Below are 23509 nucleotides of genomic sequence, written 5' to 3' on the forward strand. Positions count from 1 at the left end.
CAGCGCGTGAGTGTGGGTTTGTGTGAGGTAGTATATCTTATTGGGTCCAGGACCGGTTTAACTCGGGAAATAAGGGTACAAACTCAAGGGTGCTGGAGGGAGTTATAGCAAAGAAATTTATTATTATTTATTCGAGCTTTTATATCAAACAAGTTTCTGTACTCTATATATTTATTGAAATGTGACTGCATCCAAATTTAATATATCAATAGCTTTTGTGGTCATTTTTATATGCTGGCCATGGGAGTTCATTAGCTAATAATTGTTTAAAAGTTAATGCTTTATTTTTATTCTGTGCCAGTCTATGGAAGATGGCGGTCGAAGAGTAAGTTCCAGCTTAATAAATTCTTCATATTTATTTTTTCCTTGTGTCAATTTAATTGACTGAGTGTACTTATTTGCTAATGGTATTAGGGTTTCCCAAGACTGCCCTATTATTAGAAATAACCCAAAACTTGGGTGGAGGCATAGCCAAAATCAACAGAAAAATAAAATTGTGAGTGTAGTTTTGTTTACCACGTCCCATCTTACAGGTGAGCAAGTGTTACATTAAGGTCAACAGGTAGGGATGCCATCAAATTGTGGGACCCGGGACTTACAAAATAGGCAGCCCCCCCGTGCCATGACTATTTGTTGCCTATGGGGTTAATGGATGGTGACATAACCGCTACATAAATTAAGCTAGGCAGGCAGCTGAGGGGTTATCTTACTACGTATGCATGGGTCCTGGATGCAGTGCAAGCAGCATGTGTTGGTGATTAACAGCTAGGGACCCCCACACACACACCAAGCTGCAGAGTAACAGATAGGGACCCACCACACCAGCTGCACAGTAACATATAGGGAACTCCACACCCAAGCTGAACAGTAACAGATAGGGACCCTCCCACACCAGCCACACAGTAACAGATAGGGACCCTCCCACATCAGCCACACAGTAACAGATAGGGACCCCCCACACCAACTGCACAGTAACATATAGGGACCTCCCCACACCCAAACTGCACAGTAACAGATAGGGACCCCCCACACACACCAGCTGCACAGTAACAGACAGTGACCCCCACACACAAACTGCGCAGTAACATATAGGGACCTCCTCATACCCAAACTGCACAGTAACAGATAGGAACCCCCCCACACCCAAGCTGCACTGTAACAGATGGGGAACCCCACACCAGCTGCAGAGTAACAGATAGGGACCCCCCCTCACGCACACACCAACTGCACAGTAACATATAGGGACCTCCCCACACAGAGCCGGCCCTAACCAATATGATGCCCTAGACAAGATTTTGGCTGGTGCCCCCTAGCACCATCGCTTGTTCCGCCTCTGACCTTGTACCTCTTTCCTAGCACCACCACCCCTCATCCATAGCAGTCCCTATTTTGGTGTTTGTACCCCCTATATTTTAAATAGGAACAGTTCGCACATTTGGTGCACAGCAAAAAGGGGTGTGTTTTTGCTGGCAAGGGGCATGGCCACACAATAGTAACCCCAATTCCAATTACGCCACACAGTACTGCAAGTTTATTCACATTTGATCATGCGATAGTGTCCAGAATTCATATTACATCCCACAGTAGTATCACGTTACCTTATAAACGTTACTCCTCACATTAGAGCCCCTTATTCACATTACATCACACCCTATTGCTCTTTATTCACATTAGACGACACAGTAGTGCCCTTTCTATATGCAATGCCACATAGTAGAGCACCTTATACACATAATGCCACACAGTAATGCCCCTTACACATATGAGACACATTATTAATGTCCTTATAAACATAATGCGCCTTACACATTATGACAACCTTTATTAATGCCCTTTTACACATAATGTCCCTTACACATATGCTGCACATTATTAATGCCCTTATACGCATAATGACACACATAGTGCCCCCTACACATTTGCTGCACATTATTAGTGCCCCTATACACATAATGACACACATACAGTAGTACCCCTGTTACATATATGCCGCACATTATTAATGCCCTTATACACATAATGACACACATAGTGCCCCTTACACATATGTTGCACATTATTAATGCATTTTTACATGACACACATAATGCTCCTTACACATATTCCTAACACTACTGCACAACCAACCCACTCACATGCACACAGCACTCACACTGCCACTAACACTGTGACCTCTGCCTCTGCTTGAATACAGATGTGTCCTCATAAATCTTGCCTCAGTGCTAACGTCGGGCACATTTTTTTAATGAAAATGCGTCTTATTTGCATTGCTATGTGGCTAAGATGCACAAGCAGCTTCTGCTGATTAAAATGATATGCAGCATGCCAATATACTGTGTGAGACTGTGGCTGTATCTGCATATGAAATGCTACACACAGAATATAGGCATGCCGCATATCATTTTAATCAGCAGAAACTGCTGATGCCCCTAGGCATATCAAATGCCCTAGGCAATTGCCTAGTTTGCCTATGCCTATGGCCGGCTCTGTCCCCACACCCAAACTGCACAGTAACAGATAGGAACCCCCCCACACCCAAGCTGCACAGTAACAGATGGGGAACCCCACACCAGCTGCAGAGTAATAGATAGGGACCCCTCCACGCACACACCAACTGCACAGTAACATATAGGGACCTCCCCACACCCAAGCTGCACAGTAACAGATAGGGACACCCCCACACCAGCTGCACAGTAACAGATAGGGACCCCCACACACCAACTGCACAGTAACATATAGGGACCACCCCACACCCAAGCTGCACAATAACAGATAGGGAACCCCACACCAGCTGCAGAGTAACAGATAGGGACCTCCCCACACCAGCTGCAGAGTAACAGATAGGGACCCCCACACACAAAAACTGCAAAGTAACATATAGGGACCGCCCCATACACCAGTCTGCACAGTAATAGATAGGTACCCCTCCACACCAGCTGCACAGTAACAGATATGGACCCCACACACCAACTGCACAGTAACATATAGGGACCTCCCCATACCCAAGCTGCACAGCAACACATAGGAACCTCACACCAGCTCAAAGTAACAGAACCCCACACCAACTGGAACCCCACACCAACTGCACAGTAACTTATAGGGACCCCCACCCCCAAGCTGCACAGTAACAGATAGGGACCCCATACACCAACTGTACAGTAACATATAGGGACTTCCCCATACCCAAGCTGCACAGCAACAGATAGGAACCTCACACCAGTTGCAGAGTAACAGAACCCCACACCAACTGGAACCCCATACCAACTGCAAAGTAACTTATAGGGACCCCTCCACACACACCCAAGCTGCACAGTAACAGATAGGGACCCCCCACACACACCCAAGCTGCACAGTAACAGATAGGGACCCCCACACACCAACTGCACAGTAACATATAGGGACCACCCCACACCCAAGCTGTACAGTAGCCAGAGGCAGAACTCTGGGAGGCAACGGAGTCAGCTGCCGCCGGGCTCCTGCATTGAAGGGGGGCACCTCACCTCCTGTTCCATGTGTTCAGCTACATTAAACAATTAAGTTAATTGACAGCAGCCAGTACCTCTTCCGTAGCCGACTTCCCCACTAGTCACTACACCTTACAAATCACACCCTCTTTATTATAGATACACAGGAAGCAGACACCATACTGATGAAGCTATTTGCTCCTATAAACGAAGCATGAAAATTCTAACTATATGAAGTTATTTCTCTGACAATTACAAGTAACTTCATGCAGTTAGAATTCTCATACTTCCTATGCAATAGCAGATATCTCCATCAGTTAGGTGCATGCTTCCAGTGTAATAGGTTGTGGGTTCTATGACACTTGCAAATTAATTGTCAGAGAAATGATCAGCATTGTGAGTGACTGAGCAGATCTATGTAGTGTGTGGCTGGCAACGGTTTTGTAGTAGCTTCATGTAGTTAGAATCTGCAGGCTTGCTATGTAGGAGCAAATAAATATATATATATATATATATATATATATATATATTTATAGGGGGGCACCAATATTTTTCTTGCCTCCGGGCAACTGGGACAAACTTACGCCACTGACAGTAGCATATAGGGAACCCCACACCAGCTGCTGCGTAACAGATAGGACCCCCCCCCCCCCCCCCCCCCCCACACACACACACACACACACACACACACACACACACACACACACACACACACACACACGCCAACTGCAGAGTAACAGATAGGGACCCCACACCAGCTGCAGAGTAACAGATAGGGATCCCACACATCAGCCGCACAGTAACAGCATTCGGTCGATAGGTTCTAAGCTCCGTAACTTCTCGCATTCTGGAGCTTTGTGCATATCAGAAAAGATGCTAAACATCAGAAAACGTGATTTTCAGAGGTTTGGCTGCAGTTTGAGATATGGGGGGTCATTCCGAGTTGATCGCACGTAGCAACTTTTTGCTGCCCATGCGATCAACTAGACGCCGCCTATGGGGGAGGGTTTTTGTGCATAGCAAGGCTGCGAACGCTTGTGCAGCCGAGCTAAGTAAAAACATTTTGTGCAGTTTCTGAGTAGCTCTTCAGTTACTTACCTGCTGCGATGTCTTCAGCCTGTCAGACACCCACCCTACAAACGCCTGGACACGCCTGCGTTCGCCGCACCACTCCCAGAAAATGGTCAGTTGACGCCCCGGAACACCTTCCTCCTGTCAATCTTCTTTCTTCGTTCTTCTTGTCATTGCCCAGCGACCAACGACGCGCCTGCGCATTGCGGCCGCCGCACATGTGCAGAACCGACTCATTCGTACCGCTGCGAAAAACAGCAGCATGTGAATGGGTCGGAATGGCCCCCCATGATGCATTTCACCCTGGAACTAATGTTTTAGCTTTCATGTATGTCATAATCTACACACTGGATAAATAATTTTATGTTTTCTTAGCGCAGCTAATTTATTTATATTTCTTTGTGTTGTTGTGAGGTTGTTATTACCACTTTTTCAGCTGCTGCAGATTTATGCCTGTGTATCTATGGGTCTAATTCAGATCTGATCGCAGCAGCAAAATTATTCTCTAATGGGCAAAACCATGGGGGTTATTCAGACCTGATTGCTCGCTAGCTGTTTTTTGCAGTCCTGCGTTCGCATAGTCGCCGCCCATTGGGGAGTGTATTTTAGCTTTGCAAGTGTGCGATTGCATGTGCAGCCGAGTGGTACAAAAAAACTTTGTGCAGTTTCTGAGTTGCCCAGAACTTACTCAGCCGCTGCGATCACTTCAGCCTGTCCGGGGCCGGAATTGACGTCAGACACCCGCCCTGCAAACGCTTGGACACGCCTGCGTTTTTCCAAACACTCCCTGATAATGGTCAGTTGCCACCCACAAACGCCTTCTTCCTGTCAATCTCCTTGCGATCGGCTGTGTGAATGGATTCTTCGTAAAACCCATCGCACAGCAACATAGTAACATAGTTAATGAGGTTGAAAAGAGCCAAAATGCCCATCGAGTTCAACCTGTGTTCTGTATTAAGAAGTGCACATTATAATGCACCAGCTGAAGTAATGGTTTCGTACCAATTATCAACTATATGTCCTATCACTCCCATATACTTAATGTCAATATGTTAAATGCTGTAGCCTTGGATACTTTTTTCAGCTAGAAAACTGTCCAATCCGTTTTTAAATGCATTTACAGAGTCTACCAGTATTACCTTCTTCAGCAGGGAGTTCCAAATCCTTATTGCCCTTACGGTGAAGAACCCTTTCCTACGTTTTGTACAGAACTTTCTCTCCTCTAGCCTCGGTGAGTGCCCACGTGTCTTATACAGAGTTCTATTAATAAACAAATTCCCTGCTAACTCTTTGTATTGACCCTTTTACATATTTGAAGATATTAATACATACTTAATACTCTCCCGGAAGCTGTGGGAGGCTCCCGTTTTTTGGGGTAGCCCCCCACACCCCCGGAAGAGTGGGCAGGTCTCCCGCATCCTGCTCGCACCCTAGTGATGCGAGCAGGATGGAGAGATAACCTCCCACATACGCGGGTCCGTCGGGTGGAGAAGGGGTTAAAATGACGCAAATCACGTCATTTTTGCCCCGCCCCCTTCCCGCGGACCAGCAAATCGTGGCATTTCACGGTGCGGGGCTTAGTGATGTCACAGTCCGCCCTCGCCCCCCGAAGACACCTGCAGCGTCTCCTCTCCGGGCTTCTCCCGGAGAGGAGAAATACAATGTCGGTAAGTATGTATTAATAATGTCACCCCTTAGTCGCCTCTTTTCAAGGGAATACATATTTAACCTAGTAAGCCTTTCATCATACTCCAGTGTCTCTAACCCTAAGTTTAGTAGCTCACTTTTGAACTCTTTCGAGCTCCCAGATATCTTTTTTATAATATGGTGCCCAAAATTGAACACATTATTCCAGGTGTGGGCGTACAAATGATTTATACAGAGGCAGGATTATATCCTCGTCCCTTGTCTCAATACCCCGTTTTATCACGCAAGGACTGTACTTGCCTTCTTTGCTGCATTTTTACATTGTGTACTATTATTAAGCCTATTATCTATTAGGTTTTTCTAAATTTATATTTAGGTTTTAGGTTTTCTTAAGTTTCTTGCCTAATTCCCTATAGTCTTTCTTAAGGACATCCCACCTACCACTAACTTTGTCGTTGGTGCCGACATGCACCAAGACCGCCGGGTCTTTACCAGCCCCTCCCAACAATCTGTCTACCCGGTCAGCGATGTGCCGCACCCGAGCACCTGGGAAACAACAGACCGTACGGCGATCACGATCCCGGTAGCAGATTTCCTGTCTGTCTTCCTGATAATAGAATCCCCTACCACCACAATCTGTCTAGATAATTCACTATCTTTTTTTTCCCATCTGGACCGCTGCTCCGGTTGCTATAGGGAACAGTCTCCTCCGGCTCTGTCATTTCCTCACTGCCATCCTCAGAATCCTCATCCAGTCGGGCGAATTTGTTGGGGTTTGGCAGATCGGAGATGTTCTCTCTCCCTCTCCCCCTCTTCTTCTTCCTTCTAACCGTGACCAAGCTGTCTACCTGGTCATCCTCGTCTATCAGTGTTCCCCCCTGCAACTCCTCCACCTTTCTATCTAAACTTTGCTCGAGATTGTGAATACTCCTCAGTCGCGTAACGGTCTGCTGTAGATCAATTACCTGGGCTACCAGGGCAGGCGTTTGCTCACATCTCGTGCAGATGCGCTCACACTCAGACTTGTTCCAGGTGAAAAAACAAAAAATCAATTGGTTATACAATGTACAGTATAAGAATATATCAATGCAAAATAGATAATATAGTAACGTCAATGATACTTGTGTGTCTGGGGGAATCTGGACCTGTCTGGACCTCCTGCAGCATGGCCCCCAACACACTTGAGAAACTCAGCTGTTCCCCATCTCACTCTCCCACACTCAGGGTTGGTCGCTCCGGGTATTCACTTCCTCAGTTACAGCTCAGCTTCCCCCCACACACACACCCTGGGCAGTGGCTCAGCGTCACACCACACTCTCACTCAGAGCAGCAGCGCTCATCTGCACCTTTCAGCGGCTCCCACTCACTCCCACTGAGTTGCAGCAGCAGTGCTCACTCCTGCTTACTGCGTTGCTCAGTGGCTTTCACCTCTCAGCACCTCTCAACATGTGCATATGGAGCGGCAGCTCACTCTCCCGCTGCCCGCTCTGCTCCCGCACCCGAACAGGCGACTCTCCCTTTCTCTCCCTTACACACGGAGCAGCTCTCCCGCTCACTCTCCTGCTCCGCTCCGCTCCTACACCTGAACAGGTTTCCACTCCAGCACCCGCACTCAATCCTGCGTGCTCCGGCACACGCACTTCTGCTTCCGGTTCACCACGTACTCTTCCAACAATCCACTTCATAGCCATGCGACACGCCTTGAGCATTGCAGTGCACAGTTCTGACCTGATCGCAGCGCTGCAAAAAACACTAGCGAGTGATCAGGTCTGAATTACCCCCCATGTGCACTGCAGGTGGGGCAGATATAACATGTGCAGAGAGAGTTAGATTTGGGTGGGTTTTATTGTTTCTGTGCAGGGTAAATACTGGCTGCTTTATTTTTACACTGCAATTTAGATTTCAGTTTGAACACACCCCACCCAAATCTAACTCTCTCTGCACATGTTATATCTGTCTCACCTGCACTGCACATGGGTGGTCATTCCGAGTTGTTCGCTCGCTAGCAGTTTTTAGCAGCCGTGCAAACGCTATACCGCCTCCCACTAGGAGTGTATTTTAGCTGAGCAGTAGTGCGAACGAAAGGATCGCAGAGCGGCTACAAAATATTTTTGTGCAGTTTCAGAATAGCTTCAGACCTACTCAGCGATTGCGATCACTTCAGACTATTCAGTTCCTGTTTTGACATCACGAACACGCCCTGCATTCGCCCAGCCACGCCTGCGTTTTTTCGGGCACACCTGCGTTTTTCCGAACACTCCCTAAAAGCGGTTAGTTGACACCCAGAAACGCCCCCTTCCTGTCAATCACTCTGCGGCCAGCAGTGCGACTGAAATGCTTCGCTAGACCTTGTGTGAAACTACATCGGTCGTTGTAATAGTACGACGCGCGTGCGCATTGCGCCGTATACGCAAGCGCTGAAGTGCCGAATTTTTGCCTGATCGCTGCGCAGCGACCGAAAGCAGCTAGCGATCAACTCGGAATGACCCCCATGGTTTTGCCCATTAGAGAACAATTTTGCTGCTGGGATCAGGTCTGAATTAGGCCCTATGATACTAATCAGGTGCTGAGCGACACTTTACTTTTTCTTTTTGGATTCAAATAAATTACCCCAATTTGTTTACCATTATTATTATTATTATTATTATTATTTTATCACTACCATTGTATTAATGTAGTTTCTTAAAGAGAAATGTTACATATTTGTAATCCCAAAGGGACACTCCAATGTAAAAAACTGAAAAAAAACAAAAAAAAAAAACACAAGAGATAACTGCTCCGCTTGAGAGCCCAGAATAAGAGAAGGATCACTTGCCAGAGTACAAAGTGCATTTCCTAGTGCGGTGGCATGCTTTGAACACACTGAAATGGAACAAGCAATGGCCCTCATTCTGAGTTGTTCGCTCGTTGACGATTTTCTCTATTTTGCGATTAGTCGCTTACTGCGCATGCGCAATGTTCGCAGAGCGCATGCGCTTAGTTATTTTACTCAACAGTTAGGTATTTTACTTACGGCATTACGAGGATTTTTCTTCGTTCTGGTGATCGGAGTGTGATTGACAGGAAGTGGGTGTTTCTGGGCGGAAACTGGCCGTTTTATGGGTGTGTGTGAAAAAACGCTGCAGTTTCTGGGAAAAACGCGGGAGTGGCTGGAGAAACGGGGGAGTGTCTGGGCGAACGCTGGGTGTGTTTGTGACGTCAAACCAGGAACGAAACTGACAGAACTGATCGCAGTGGAAGAGTAAGTGTCGAGCTACTCAGAAACGGGATCCGGTCAAGATGCCGCCGGACGGAATCCCGGCAGGCCGAAATACCGACGCCGGAATCCCGACCGCCACAATCCCGACATATTCTCCCTCCGTGGGTGTCCACGACACCCATAGAGGGAGAATATAATAGTGTGCCGAGCGTAGCGAGGCACCGTGCCCGCAGCGTGGCGAGCGAAGCGAGCCCGCAAGGGGCTGCGTTCCGCTCGCCACCCCTGTCGGCATTGTGTGGTCGGGATTCCGGCGTCGGTATTTCGACCGCCGGGATTCCGACCAGCGGCATTTAGTACTGATCCCTCAGAAACTGCTAAGAAATTTCTATTCGCAATTTTGAGAATCTTTCGTTCGCAATTCTGCTAAGCTAAGATTCACTCCCAGTAGGCGGCGGCTTAGCGTGTGCAATGCTGCTAAAAGCGGCTAGCGAGCGAACAACTCGGAATGAGGGCCAATGTCCAAAGAACTCGGCACATCCCAAATGCACACAGATGCGAAAATGGTTATGAACACAGAATAGATTTTTCTTTACAAATGTTTGCATGTTCTGCACATGCTTCAAGATTACGTTCATAAACACTGTTTATATGCCAGTTGGTGATAGTCTTTCTTTAACCCAGTGTTTCCCAACCACGGTCCTCAAGGCACACCAACAGTGCAGATTTTAGTGATAACCATGTTTGAGCACAAATGGTTCAATCAAAATAAACTGAGGTACTAATTAAATCACCTGTGATTAGGTATGGTTATGCTTAAACCCAGGACTGTTAGTGTGCCTTGAGGACCGTGGTTGGGAAACACTGCTTTCTGCTGCGGGGTACACTGGGCTCCACAAGGAATGGACAATGGGGTGTAGAGTAGGATCTTGATCCGAGGCACCAACAGGCTCAAAGCTTTGACTGTTCCCAGAATGCATAGTGCCGCCTCCTGGGTCTGGGACTGAGGGTCGACAGCACAAAGGTCGACACACCTTAGGTCGACGCCAATTGGTCGACACACCTTAGGTCGACATGGACAAAAGGTCGACATGGACAGGGCCGTCTTAACAGTGTAGGCCCCTGGGCACAGCAATGCACTGGGCCCCCTACCCATCCTCCAGCGGTAGGGCTGGGGGGTGCTATCAGTGTCAGCTTTGATGTCCCGCGGGCGGTAGGGGGTGTTCTATCTTCCGCTCAGCATGTAGGACCTGGAGCAGTAATTTCTGATAATTACTCCTTTACTGCACAGATGGGGCTAAACTGTAGAAGGGGGCATTGGGCTGAATGAAGGGGCCCTGGTACATGACATCCAGGGTGGTAGGGGGTGTTTAATATGTAGGGGAGGGGTGGATAGTGGAGTGGGCTTAAAATTGATCATTTTCCGGTGGGAGGGCTGCCTGCTTGACTGCAGATATCTCATGTTCCTGAAAATATATTTCTTAGCTTTGAATGGGATAAAAAAAACTAGAGAGTCCCACCTTTCAGAAGGTACTGGGGACTTGGGGATCAGAGTTCAGGAGCCAGAGCAATCCACCAACGAAAATCTAAAACTGCATATTAGGCATGTGGAGCTGGAGCAGGGACCAGCTGCTGGAAGGCTGATATCTCTGGTTCTGGGCATAGTACAGACAAGCTGCCAGTGTCCACCAAAAGGGGAGAGTCACAGCTTTTTGGTTATCCACTCAGAGACACTCTAAGTCAGACAGAACCAGAGATATCTTTCTGGGAATAGCAATTAACAGGCTTGGATGGGGACCCCTGCTTTCAAGTCGGATATCTCCAGTTCCCCACGGCCGATTTTCAAAAACCTGGTACCCCTGGAAAGAGGGGACCCTCAGCTATCAGCCTAGGGCCCTTACACTCCTGGGGCCCTTGGGCAAGAGCCCATTGAGCCCATACGAAAAGACGGCCCTGGACATGGACAAAAAAGGTCGACAGGAACAAGGTCGACATGGAAAAAGGTCGACATGAGTTTTTTATGTTTTTTTGGTGTCGTTTTCTTCGTAGAGTGACCGGGAACCCCAATTAGTGCACCGCGTCCCCTCGCATGGTGCCTTCGCTCCGCTACCGCTTCGCTCGGCACACTTTACCGTTCCAATCGTAGTCCACGTGGATCGTTAAGTATGAAAAAGTTCAAAAAAAGAAAAAAATCGTGAAAAACTCATGTCGACCTTTTTCCATGTCGACCTTTTGTCCATGTCGACCTTTTTCCATGTCGACCTAAGGTGTGTCGACCAATTGGCGTCGACCTAAGGTGTGTCGACCTTTGTGCTGTCGACCTGGAGTCCGGATACCCCGCCTCCTATATCACCCCGCCTCCCTGCACAGGATCTCAGTTTTGTAGTTGGTGCTGCAGTAGCAGGCACTTAACAGAGGGGCTGCTCCAGGCAGCCCTAAGTAGAGCTTTTTTTCTGAGGAAAAAAGTGAAGACTTCAAGGGCAGCAGCAGTGTTACATGTCAGTGGACATTCACGGCTGCAGCTCCGGCTCTCCCCAGCGGCGCTGTAGACTCCCGAGCCCTGGTTGCCGGGTAACTACAGCTGGAGGCTCCGGTTTTCTTCTTGTCAGGCACACACGACGGGGGCTCTCCGGGATCGCGTGGCCGCGCTTCGGGAGGTGGTAAGTGGGTCCCGCTTGCGGGACCCGGTCTTTATTGCGATCCTGCGCGGTCAGTGGTAGGCGGGCCGCGCGCACTGGCGGTGGACACTGTGGCAGTACAGGCGATCCCACTAGATCACCAGGGTATGGGACAGGTCAGGTTTTCTCTATAAACCGTTTTATTAGAGCCCGCAGTACCCGGTGGTTTTGCCAGCAGGGGGATAGAGCTTGGACCTGAAGCCCCTTCCCCAGCCCCAGGGTGCCATTTTCTGCAAATGTTCCTGCCCTGGAGCTGCATATCTGTCTCTCCCTCACTCCCTGGCAGTGTCTGTGGCACCATTATCCCTGAGCTCACTGTTCCTGGGAATGCTTGGGCAAATCCTCCTATGTAAAGCCGCCTGGTTGTAAGTGCTGTGACTTTACAATACAAATGCGATAACCTACGCACTGGGATCTATTTGTGTGGACGAGCTGCTACACCTTCAGGTGACTAACCTGATGAAACTTTAGAAATGGTGGGAGTGGTGTTGCGCTCAATCCGGATGTTTGGTCTGTTTACTTAATAAATTGGTTAATGGAATATGAACCCTTAATTTCAGCAAATATGGATGAGGATGTGATGAATTAATAAATCAATAAATAAATAAATGATTAGATTAATGAATGGTTAATTGAATTATGAACCCTTAATTTCAGCAAATATGGATGAAGATGTGATGAATTAATAGATAAATAAATGATTGGATTGATGAATAAATAAATAAATAATCAATATATGTAACAATTGGATGCTTAGTGGTCCTATGTTCAAAAATTGCAATATAATGGAAACAAAGTGATAATCATATAAAATTTGGTACTTTTGTACCACTTTATTGAGATCAAACTAACTACTGTAAGGATGAGTGCTGGATGGCACTGTTGTATATTGTCACTCTTGGTCAGGAAATCAGTTCAAATTGCGGCGTCCCGCATATGTGAATATTAGTCTCTGTTAGAGTGCACTCAAATCTTCAAAGTCTCTCATATAACGCTTTATCTGTATGTATAACACTGTATGTCTTCACGGTGTGGGCATATGGCAAGTACACATGGGGGTGTGATAGGGAGGCTCCGGACTCGTCTTACAAGCCGGCCTCAGCTTCCCGTGGTGCGCCTTGGAACAGACACCCCCCGAGAGCCGAGGCGCCGCACCGGTAATCTCGTCTAGGGCGAGGGAGAAACTCAGACAGCGCTCTCCGGAGCCGCCTATTGAGTAACTCTCGCCGCACACGGAGACTCACTTCCTACCTTCTCCTGTGTCCACCAGGTCCCGTCACCGGCTTCTCTATCTTCTGTTGCTCGGCAACCTGGTCCGCTTCCGGGTTTCTCCCGATCACGTTACCGGGTCTTGTAAATGTATCGCTTGATGTTACTGGTATGCAAAAGCGGTTCTGCAGAACTTTAAAGTCTGTATGTTGTTGACTCCAACGCGTTTCAGCCTTTCCAAGGCCTTCTATACAACAGTGCCATCTAGCACTCATCCTTACAGTAGTTAGTTTGATCTCAATAAAGTGGTACAAAAGTACCAAATTTTATATGATTATCACTTTGTTTCCATTATATTGCAATTTTTGAACATAGGACCACTAAGCATCCAATTGTTACATATATTGATTATTTATTTATTCATCAATCCAATCATTTATTTATCTATTAATTCATCACATCTTCATCCATATTTGCTGAAATTAAGGGTTCATAATTCAATTAACCATTCATTAATCTAATCATTTATTTATTTATTTATTAATTCATCACATCCTCATCCATATTTGCTGAAATTAAGGGTTCATATTCCATTAACCAATTTATTAAGTAAACAGACCAAACATCCGGATTGAGCGCAACACCACTCCCACCATTTCTGTGACTTTACAAGACACTTAAGTATTCTACCTGCCTTTTTTAGTCAGTGTTAGTTAAGAAAGAGTGCATTTAGTCAGGGTTTCCTAGTACAATTACCCTGTGATATACATCCAGTTCTTACTGTGTCCTGTTATATCTATTGTTATATAGCTGTGTAAGCTAGTCCAGTGCAGTATTATTGTTAGTAATAACCTCTGCATTGTACAAACTGTGACTATTTGTGTGTGCATTTGATAGCTGAGTGGTGTCCATTTTGTGTCTTTCACTCAACCTGCTATCCCTATATTCCATAACCTGAGGGGGCTTGGTGCGTCAGGTTTTATCTAATATAGGATTTTCACAAAGATATACTGTATTACGTATTTTTATCTGTGATTTAGTCACCATATCTCTCCTTTATCTCTGCTGGTGCTGACTACACTGCGCAGGGGTTTGGGCTAGAGGTATCGTGCTGCTGACAAATTGTACTGTGTTACCTGATACTGCAAGTTATATCATGTCTGCTTCTGAGGGTAACGGTTCTGGGGCTGAACACACTGCCGGTGTTGCTGAAGCCGCAGATACCTATGAGGAGAGTATAGCAGCTTTGGGCTCTGGTTCTGGGGGCTCTTTGCCCCCCAGTGGGACGGTGGCAACGGGGGTTCTATTCTCCGCTGTTTCTAGTCCCGAAACCGAATGGGTCCTCCCGGCCCATTCTCAACCTCAAGGCATTGAACAGGTTTGTAAAGGTTTCCAAGTTCCGGATGGAAACCCTTCGCTCTATAGTTCTGGCTTTGGAACCTGGGGACTTCATGGTCTCCCTGGATATACAGGATGCTTACCTGCATGTTCCTATAGCAGCAATACCTGAGGTTTGCGATTGGAAACTGCCATTACCAGTTTTGGGCGTTACCTTTTGGTTTAACAACGGCTCCGCAAGTCTTTACAAAAGTCATGGCGGTGATGACGGTGGTACTCCGCCGTCAAGGGGTCAGGATACTGCCGTATTTGGACGACTTGTTAATCCTGGCAAATTCCCCAGAACTTCTCCTGCGTCATCTAGATGTGACGGTCCGGTTTCTGCAAGCCCATGGGTGGCTCATCAGCTGGAAGTAGTCATCCCTGATCCCTGCTCAGAGCATGGTGCATCTGGGAGCACTATTGGACACTCACAACCAGCAGTTGTTCCTGTCTCAGGACAAAGTCCTGAAACTTCAGGACAGGATTTGTTGCTTCCTATCTCGTCCGCAAGTGTCGATACATTGGGCGATGCAGGTGCTGGGCCTCATGGTGTCAGCATTCCACATGGTGGAGTACGCTCAATTTCATTCTCGCCCTCTCCAGAGGCTGATTCTAGCCAAATGGGACGGCCTACCTCACCGGATCAGGTCTCAAATGATCTCATTGACTCCAGAGGTCCGTCTGTCGCTGCTCTGGTGGATCCGGGACCAGCAACTGTGCAGGGGCCGTCCGTTCTGGATATCCGACTGGGTCCTGTTGACGACAGATGCCAGTCTAAGAGGTTGGGGTGTGGTGCTGGAGCAACACTCCCTTCAGGGGCGGTGGACCAAGGAGGAGTCCCTCCTCTCGATCAATATTCTGGAGTTGCGGGCGGTCTTCAATGCCTTGAACTTAGCCCAGCATTTAATTCAGAACCGTCCTGTTCAAGTACAGTCGGACAATGCCACCACAATGGCTTACATAACTCATCAAGGCAGTACTCGACGCCGCCTAGCAATGAAGGAAGTCTCACGGATTCTACAGTGGGCAGAACGCCATCTACCGGCCATATCGGCAGTATTCATTCCGGGAGTCCTGAATTGGGAAGCGGACTTTCTCAGTCGTCAGGACGTGCATGCCGGCGAGTGGGGCCTCCATCCAGAAGTGTTTCAACTCCTAGTGGAAAGGTGGGGCCTTCCAGACGTAGATCTGATGGCGTCTCGACTCAATCACAAGGTTCCGGTCTTCGGAGCAAGGACAAGGGATCCTCAAGCAGAATTCGTGGATGCGCTGGCGGTACCATGGAGGTTTCGGCTGCCATACGTGTTCCCTCCGGTGTCACTCCTACCCAGGGTAATTCGGAAGTTCAAGCAAGAAAAAGGAATTCTGCTTCTCATAGCTCCAGCGTGGCCCAGACGGCACTGGTTCTCAGACCTGCAAGGCCTATCGTCAGAGCGTCCAATTTTACTTCCACAGCACCCAGACCTCCTCGTTCAGGGCCCCTGTGTCTACCAGGACCTAGCCCGGCTGTCTTTGACGGCGTGGCTCTTGCAGCTTCCGTCTTAAGGGCTAAATGGTTTTCTGAGGCGGTCATTCAAACTATTTTGCGGGCCTGGAAACTGGCTTCTGCTCGGATTTACTATAGGGTCTGGCATTCTTACTTTGTTTGGTGCGCATCTAACGATTATGACGCTTCCAAGTTTAGTATAGCCAAGTTGTTGGCTTTTCTTCAGCAGGGCCTGGACTTAGGCCTGCGTCTGGCCTCCCTCAAGGTTCAAATATCTGCCTTGTCGGTGTGGTTTCAGAGAAAAATTGCGACCTTACCTGATGTGCATACCGTTACTCAGGGCGTGTTGCGTATCCAACCACCCTATGTCCCGCCTGTGGCTCCTTGGGACTCGTCGGTGGTTTTGGGGGCGTTACAAGAGTCTCCTTAAGGTGGTGTTTCTACTGGCTATTGCTTCAGCTAGAAGAGTGTCGGATTTGGGTGCCTTGTCCTGTAGTTCCCCATATCTGATATTTCACCGTGACCGGGCGGTTCTTAGGACTCGTCCCGGCTATCTACCTTAAGTGGTTTCATTCGTTCCACCTTAATCAGGAGATTGTAGTTCCGGCACTTGTTTCTCCTGATCTGTCTCTCAAAGAGCGGCCTTTGGATGTGGTACGGGCTCTCCGTATCTATGTGAAGAGAACTGCTCCTACTAGGAAATTTGATTCTCTTTTTGTTTTGTTTCGGTTTCTCAAACGGGGCTGGCCTGCTCACAAGCAAACTCTGGCCAGATGGATTAGAATGGTGATTGCACATGCTTATGTGAAGGCTGGCCTCTCTACTCCTGATCACATTAAGGCCCATTCTACTCGGTCTGTTGGACCTTCTTGGTCGGCCCAACGTGGTGCGACCCTTGAACAATTGTGCAAGGCGGCTACGTGGTCCTCTGTGAACACGTTCATAAGGTTCTATGCCTTCGACACTGCCGCTTCCCAGGATGCTTCCTTTGGACGCCGGGTTCTTGTGCCCGCTACAGTGCGTCCCCTCCCATAAGGAACTGCTTTAGGACATCCCTATTGTCCATTCCTTGTGGAGCCCAGTGTACCCCGCAGCAAAAAATGAGTTTTATGGTAAGAACTTACCTTTGTTAAAACTCTTTCTGCGAGGTACACTGGGCTCCACAAGGCGCCCACCCTGACGCACTTAGCTTCTTTCGGTTGGTATGGCATTAGCCGCTGACACGTCTCCTGTCACGAGAATGCGGTGTTGTGGCTACTAACCGTTGTTGTCTCTTTTCCTGCTACTGCATTGGACTGGTTAACTAAAAACTGAGATCCTGTGCAGGGAGGCGGGGTGATATAGGAGGCGGCGCTATGCATTCTGGGAACAGTCAAAGCTTTGAGCCTGTTGGTGCCTCGGATCAAGATCCTACTCTGCACCCGATTGTCCATTCCTTGTGGAGCCTAGTGTACCTCGCAGAAAGAGTTTTAACAAAGGTAAGTTCTTACCATAAAACTCGTTTTAATCATGGAGAGTTTAGCACTGTTCCTACTGTATGTCATAATATAGTTGATTCATAAATAAGTGCAAATATAATGTTAACAGAAATGAATATAACAAATAGACATAACATTATTGCATACTAAGCATGAAAAATAATTTAACTTGCAGAACCATGGCCAGAAAATCCTACACCTGCTAGAGGATGTCTACAGTCAGCTGCCCCTCGCTACCATTATTGACTGCAAGATCCTCATTTTACATGGAGGAGTGGCAGACACCACTGACCTGGATTTCCTCAGCGCTATAAAAAGGAGCAAGGTGAGTGCTAGAGTTCGCCAAGTAAACCATGTACAGGAGGAAATCACCATGGCTGGAACTGAAGGCCAGTGGATGTTTGCACTTTAAAACATAAGAGTGATGTAAGATAGAAAGAAATAATATAGAAAATAGATTGATTGGACCCTGCAGAGTTGTCTCCTAAGTAAAGTCCGGTGATGTGTTCAATTGTTGAGGTATGCAGTGACAAAGTCAACGTTCACAATGTTAATATTAATAATGTTGTCACCAGAATGGCAGCAGTTATGATGTCAAGATGGATAAAATGTTATCATCATATCTGTCAACACTTGGAAAATATGGATATGGACAGAATATTGACACATGAAAAGTCAGCATTGTGAAAGTGTGGACATTAGAGTTAGGGTTATACTTAGGTTTAGGGGTTAGGGTTAGGGCTAGCTGTAGGATTTGGCTTAGGGCTAGCTGTAGGTTTAGAGGTTAGGGCTAGCTGAAGGGTTAGGCTTAGGGCTAGCTAAATGCTTAGGTTTAGGGGTTAGGGTTAGCTGAAGTGTTAGGCTTAGGTTTAGGGGTTACAGTTAGGTCTAGCTGTAGGGTTAGATTTAGGGTTTGCTGTAGGTTTAGGCTTAGGGGTTAAAGATTAGAGTTAGGGCTAGCTGTAGAGTCTAGTCTAGTGGTAGGTTTAGGCCTAGGGCTAGCTGTAGGTTTAGGCTTAGGGGTTAGACGAGTTAGGGCTAGATGTAGGATTAGGCTGATTTAGTCTGAGGGCTAGCTGTAGGTTTAGGTTTAGGGGTTACAGTTAGGTCTAGCTTTAGGGTTAGAGTTTGCTGAAGGTTTAGGCTTAGGTTTAGGGTTTGATGTAGGTTTTGTTGGCAGAGTGCAGTGACGTCAGTCCACACACTTAGTGACTCAAACAGTAACGCAGGTTTATTTAGTGAACACAGGTGACTCAGATGGAACACTGATAGCTTTAATCAGGAGCCCATATATCACACAAGGTAACAGCATTAAGTAGTAGTACTTATCAGGAGATGTCTGTGGTGGTGAAGCATGGAGGACTGCACAGACGTGCAGTCTGACTCCCACTGCAGAGAAGATGATGCATGCACTAGAACACTGTGAGTCGCTGTAGCTGAGATCTGCTCCCAGTCTCAGCTCTGCACACTTGTACACCAGGACTCTGTCTCTCAGTCTCTGTGTGTGTCACATTCTCCTCACTTTCTCTGAGATGGAGCAACAGGAAACTACATTATATAACTCCGCTTCCGAGTGACTCCTAGCACTAGAGGTCTAACACTAGGGGATGCACCCATTGAGCCTAATTCAGAGTTGATCGCAGCAGCAAATTTGTTAGCAGTTGGGCAAAACCATGTGCACTGCAGGGGTGGGGGGCAGATAGAACATGTGCAGAGAGAGTTAGATTTGGGTGGTGTGTTCAAACTGAAATCTAAATTGCAGTGTAAAAATAAAGCAGCCAGTATTTACCATGCACAAAAGCAAAATAACCCACCCAAATCTAACTCTCTCTGCAAATGTTATATCTGCCACGCCTGCAGTGCACATTGGTGGTCATTCCGAGTTGTTCGCTCGCTAGCTGCTTTTAGCAGCATTGCAAACGCTAGGCCGCCCTCTGGGAGTGTATCTTAGCTTAGCAGAATAGCGAATGAAAGATTAGCAAAACTGCTACTAAATAATTCTTTGCAGTTTCTGAGTAGCTCCAGACCTACTCACAGATTGCGATCAGCTCAGTCCGTTTAGTTCCTGGTTTGACGTCACAAACACGCCCTGCGTTCGGCCAGCCACTCCCCCGTTTCTCCAGCCACTCCTGCATTTTAACCTGGAACGCCTGCGTTTGTATCTGTCACGCCTGCGTTTTTTAGCACACTCCCTGAAAACGGCCAGTTTCCGCCCAGAAACACCCAGTTTTGTGTTAAATAACTAAGCGCATGCGCGCTGCGTACCATGCGCATGCGCATTTTCTACCTAATTGCTCCGTTGCGAAAAACGGCAATAAGCAAACAACTCGGAATGACCACCATTGTTTTGCCCAACTGCTAACAAATTTGCTGCTGCGATCAACTCTGAATTACCCCATAGACTGGTGCACAGAAGGAGATGGGTACAGAGCGCACCATGGGGGTCATTCCAAGTTGTTCGCTAGCTGCCGTTGTTCGCTGCGCAGCGATCAGGCTAAAAATCGGCACTTCTGCGCATGCGTATGCGGCGCACGGCGCACGCGCGACATACTTTCACAAAAGCCGATGCAGTTTCACACAAGGTCTAGCAACGCTTTTCAGTCGCACTGCTGGCCGCAGAGTGATTGACAGGAAGTGGGTGTTTCTGGGAGGTAACTGTTTTCGGGGAGTGTGTGTAAAAACGCAGGCGTGACAGATACAAACGCAGGCATGCCTGGGGAAACGCGGATTTGGCTGGCCGAACGCAGGGCGTGTTCGTGACAGGAACTAAATAGTCTAAAGTGATCGCAAGGTAGGAGTAGGTCTGGAGCTACTCTGAAACTACACAATCTTTTTTTGTAGCCACGCTGCGATCCTTTCGTTCGCACTTCTGCTAAGCTAAGATACACTCCCAGAGGGCGGCGGCTTAGCGTTTGCATGGCTGCTAAAAGCAGCTAGCGAGCGAACAACTCGGAATGACCCCCCATATTCTAACAGATTTAGTCTTAGGTTTAGGAGTTAGGGATTAGAGTTAGGCTTAGGGTAAGCAGTGATTCCCAACCTTTCTTAAATCACAGTGCCCTAGAGTATCAGCATTTATTTTTCACGGCACTAAAAGTTTCTTATGGAGAATTTCATCAGCCGCAGGATCAGTTTTGTGGTGGTGGACAAGTTGCACTTCTGTTTATCCAGATTTTATGTTTGGTAGCTACCTGCACTAGTTTTACCTATCACATTGACCATAAAGAATTTAATTTGGCCCTGGACCTCCATCCCACATCACCAAAGGCGGAGCTACTATTGGTGCAGCAGGTGCATTGCACCGGGGCCCCTGAGGACTAAGGGGCCCACTGCTGCCCAGACCAGCAATGAGTTACCCCCTGGGCCCCCCGGAGACCATTTTGAGCAATGTCAGATGAATGGCCCAGTGCAGACAACAGGGTGGGCCCCCACTGTCTGAGGGATCTACCCCATACCTTTAGGAGGCAGGGCTGACCTTGTGTGTGCCGGACTGATAGAGGAATTCTACTGCCTCTAAGTAACAGACAGCTGTACGTTGTTTCTGATTCACTGCTGTCTGTGAATTACAGGCAGCTCACACACGGTATAACTGACACTGTCAGAGTCTGCCTTACGGAATGCCAAACTGAGGAAAGCACAAGGGATGGGGACTTCTGTCACACACAGAGCAGAGGCCACTGTGTTCCTGCCCCAATCAAGGTACATGACCTCTCTACATTGCATTACGCTTTCTCTATCTGCCTCTCCCTGTTAGCCACTGCCGTGTGGCATATTCTGTACTTGAGTTGGGGTGGAGGAGGAGGGCCCAAATGATATTTTTGCACCTGGGGCTGGGCCCACCACTCACAAGTTCCGCCATTGCACGGCACCTAGTTTAGGAACCATTGGAATATGGTTGACCTGAAACATTGGGGTCTATATACTAAGCCTTTGACGGAGATAAAGTATCAGCCAATCAGCTCCTAACTGCCATTTTTCAAACACAGCCTGTAACATGGCAGTTAGGAGCTGATTAGCAGGGAATTTATCTCCATCCACTTTATCCATCCAAGGTTTAGTAAATAGACCCCATTGTCCACATTCTGTCCATGTCAATCTTTCATCCATGGGAATGTCGGCATGGTGAACGTTGACATAATGAACATGACATAATCTTATTAGTATGCTCATGTAAACATAAATGTAGACATACTGTAATATACCAAGCCCTTTTGAAATAAGAAATATGTATTCTGGAAATGTGCTAGAAGACTAACTAATTAGCTCCTACAGATTGTAAACTTAGTAGCATTGGATGTGAATCTAATGGGTGCTTAAAGTAATGCAGCCCCAGAGGTAATTTTGTTATGTCTATTGTGCCCAACATCATTCTGCCCTCTGCCGGATTCAGTGGCGAAACTAGCGAGCGGTGGGCCCAGGTGCAACAAAATGCTTTGAGCTCCCCCTCCCTCGTCCCGTCCAAGTCCACCCCCTCACCCCTGGAGGGGATCTGGTGAAGGGGACCTGCGCAGGGCTAGGGAAATGGATACCTAGCAACAGTGCCGTAACTAGACCTTTTAGCGATGTGTGCAAGAAACGGCATCAGCGCCCCCCCCTTATGTAAAATAGGGGCAGTGCGCGCCATAGGCACGCACAAAAATATGGGCGTGGCTTCATGGGGAAGGGGTGTGGCCACAAAATAATACCAATTCATATAACTGTGCACAGTAGTCTCCATTATTCAAATTACGCCGCAGAGTAGCGCCACTACACCAGATAGAGCCCCTTTTACACCTTACGGCGGACAGATTCCCCTTTTTACACCTTACGACATACAGTGTCCCCTTTTTACACATTATAGCAGACAGAGTCCACCTTTTACACATTACGGCAGACAGCGTCCCGTTTTTACACATTACGGCAGACAGCATCCCCTTTTTCTCATACGTCCTAGAGCAGGGGTGGGGAACCTTTTTTCTACCAAGGGCCATTTAGACATTTATAAAATCCTTTGGGGGCCATACAAAAATTATCAACTTAAAATTAGCCTGCCCCTAGTAGTTATGCCCCAGTAGATATGACCCCAGTAGTGCACTGCCAGATACACATATGCCGCCACAGTGCCAGATACACATATGCCGCCAGTAGTGCACCGCCAGATACACATATGCTGCCACAGTGTCAGATACACCTATGCCGCCACAGTGCCAGATACACATATGCCGCCAGTAGTGCACCGCCAGATACACATATGCCGCCACAGTGCCAGATACAGATATGCCCCCACAGTGCCAGATACAGATATGCCACCACAGTGCCAGATACAGATATGCCACCACATTGCCAGATACAGATATGCCACCACAGTGCCAGATACAGATATGCCCAAATAGTGCCAGGTACACACATGTCCCCACAGTGCCAGATACAGATATGTCCCCACAGTGCCAGATACAGATATGCCCAAATAGTGCCAGGTACACACATGTCCCCACAGTGCCAGATACAGATATGTCCCCACAGTGCCAGATACAGATATGCCACCACAGTGCCAGATACAGATATGCCACCTCAGTGCCAGATACAGATATGCCCAAATAGTGCCAGGTACACACATGTCCCCAAAGTGCCAGATACAGATATGTCCCCACAGTGCCAGATACAGATATGCCACCACAGTGCCAGATGCAGATATGCCACCTCAGTGCCAGATACAGATATGCCCAAATAGTGCCAGGTACACACATGTCCCCACAGTGCCAGATACAGATATGCCACCTCAGTGCCAGATACAGATATGCCCCCATAGTGCCAGGTACACACATGTCCCCACAGTGCCAGACACAGATATGCCACCACAGTGCCAGATACAGATATGCCACCACAGTGCCAGGTACACACATGTCCCCACAGTGCCAGAT

At 47.7% G+C, this 23509-nt stretch overlaps 1 protein-coding gene across 1 annotated transcript in view; it reads left to right on the forward strand.

Annotated features, from left to right (window-relative positions):
• Window positions 1-23509, forward strand: part of PPEF1 (protein phosphatase with EF-hand domain 1) — a 185373-nt gene that overhangs the window by 123491 nt on the left and 38373 nt on the right. Inside the window, exon 9 of the mRNA XM_063953095.1 lies at window positions 17785-17934. Within this exon, the coding sequence (XP_063809165.1) occupies window positions 17785-17934 (150 nt within the window). The remainder of the gene's footprint in view (window positions 1-17784; window positions 17935-23509) is intronic.

This window comes from Pseudophryne corroboree, chromosome 2, assembly GCF_028390025.1.
Source record: "Pseudophryne corroboree isolate aPseCor3 chromosome 2, aPseCor3.hap2, whole genome shotgun sequence".
Taxonomy (NCBI): Eukaryota; Metazoa; Chordata; class Amphibia; order Anura; family Myobatrachidae; genus Pseudophryne; species Pseudophryne corroboree.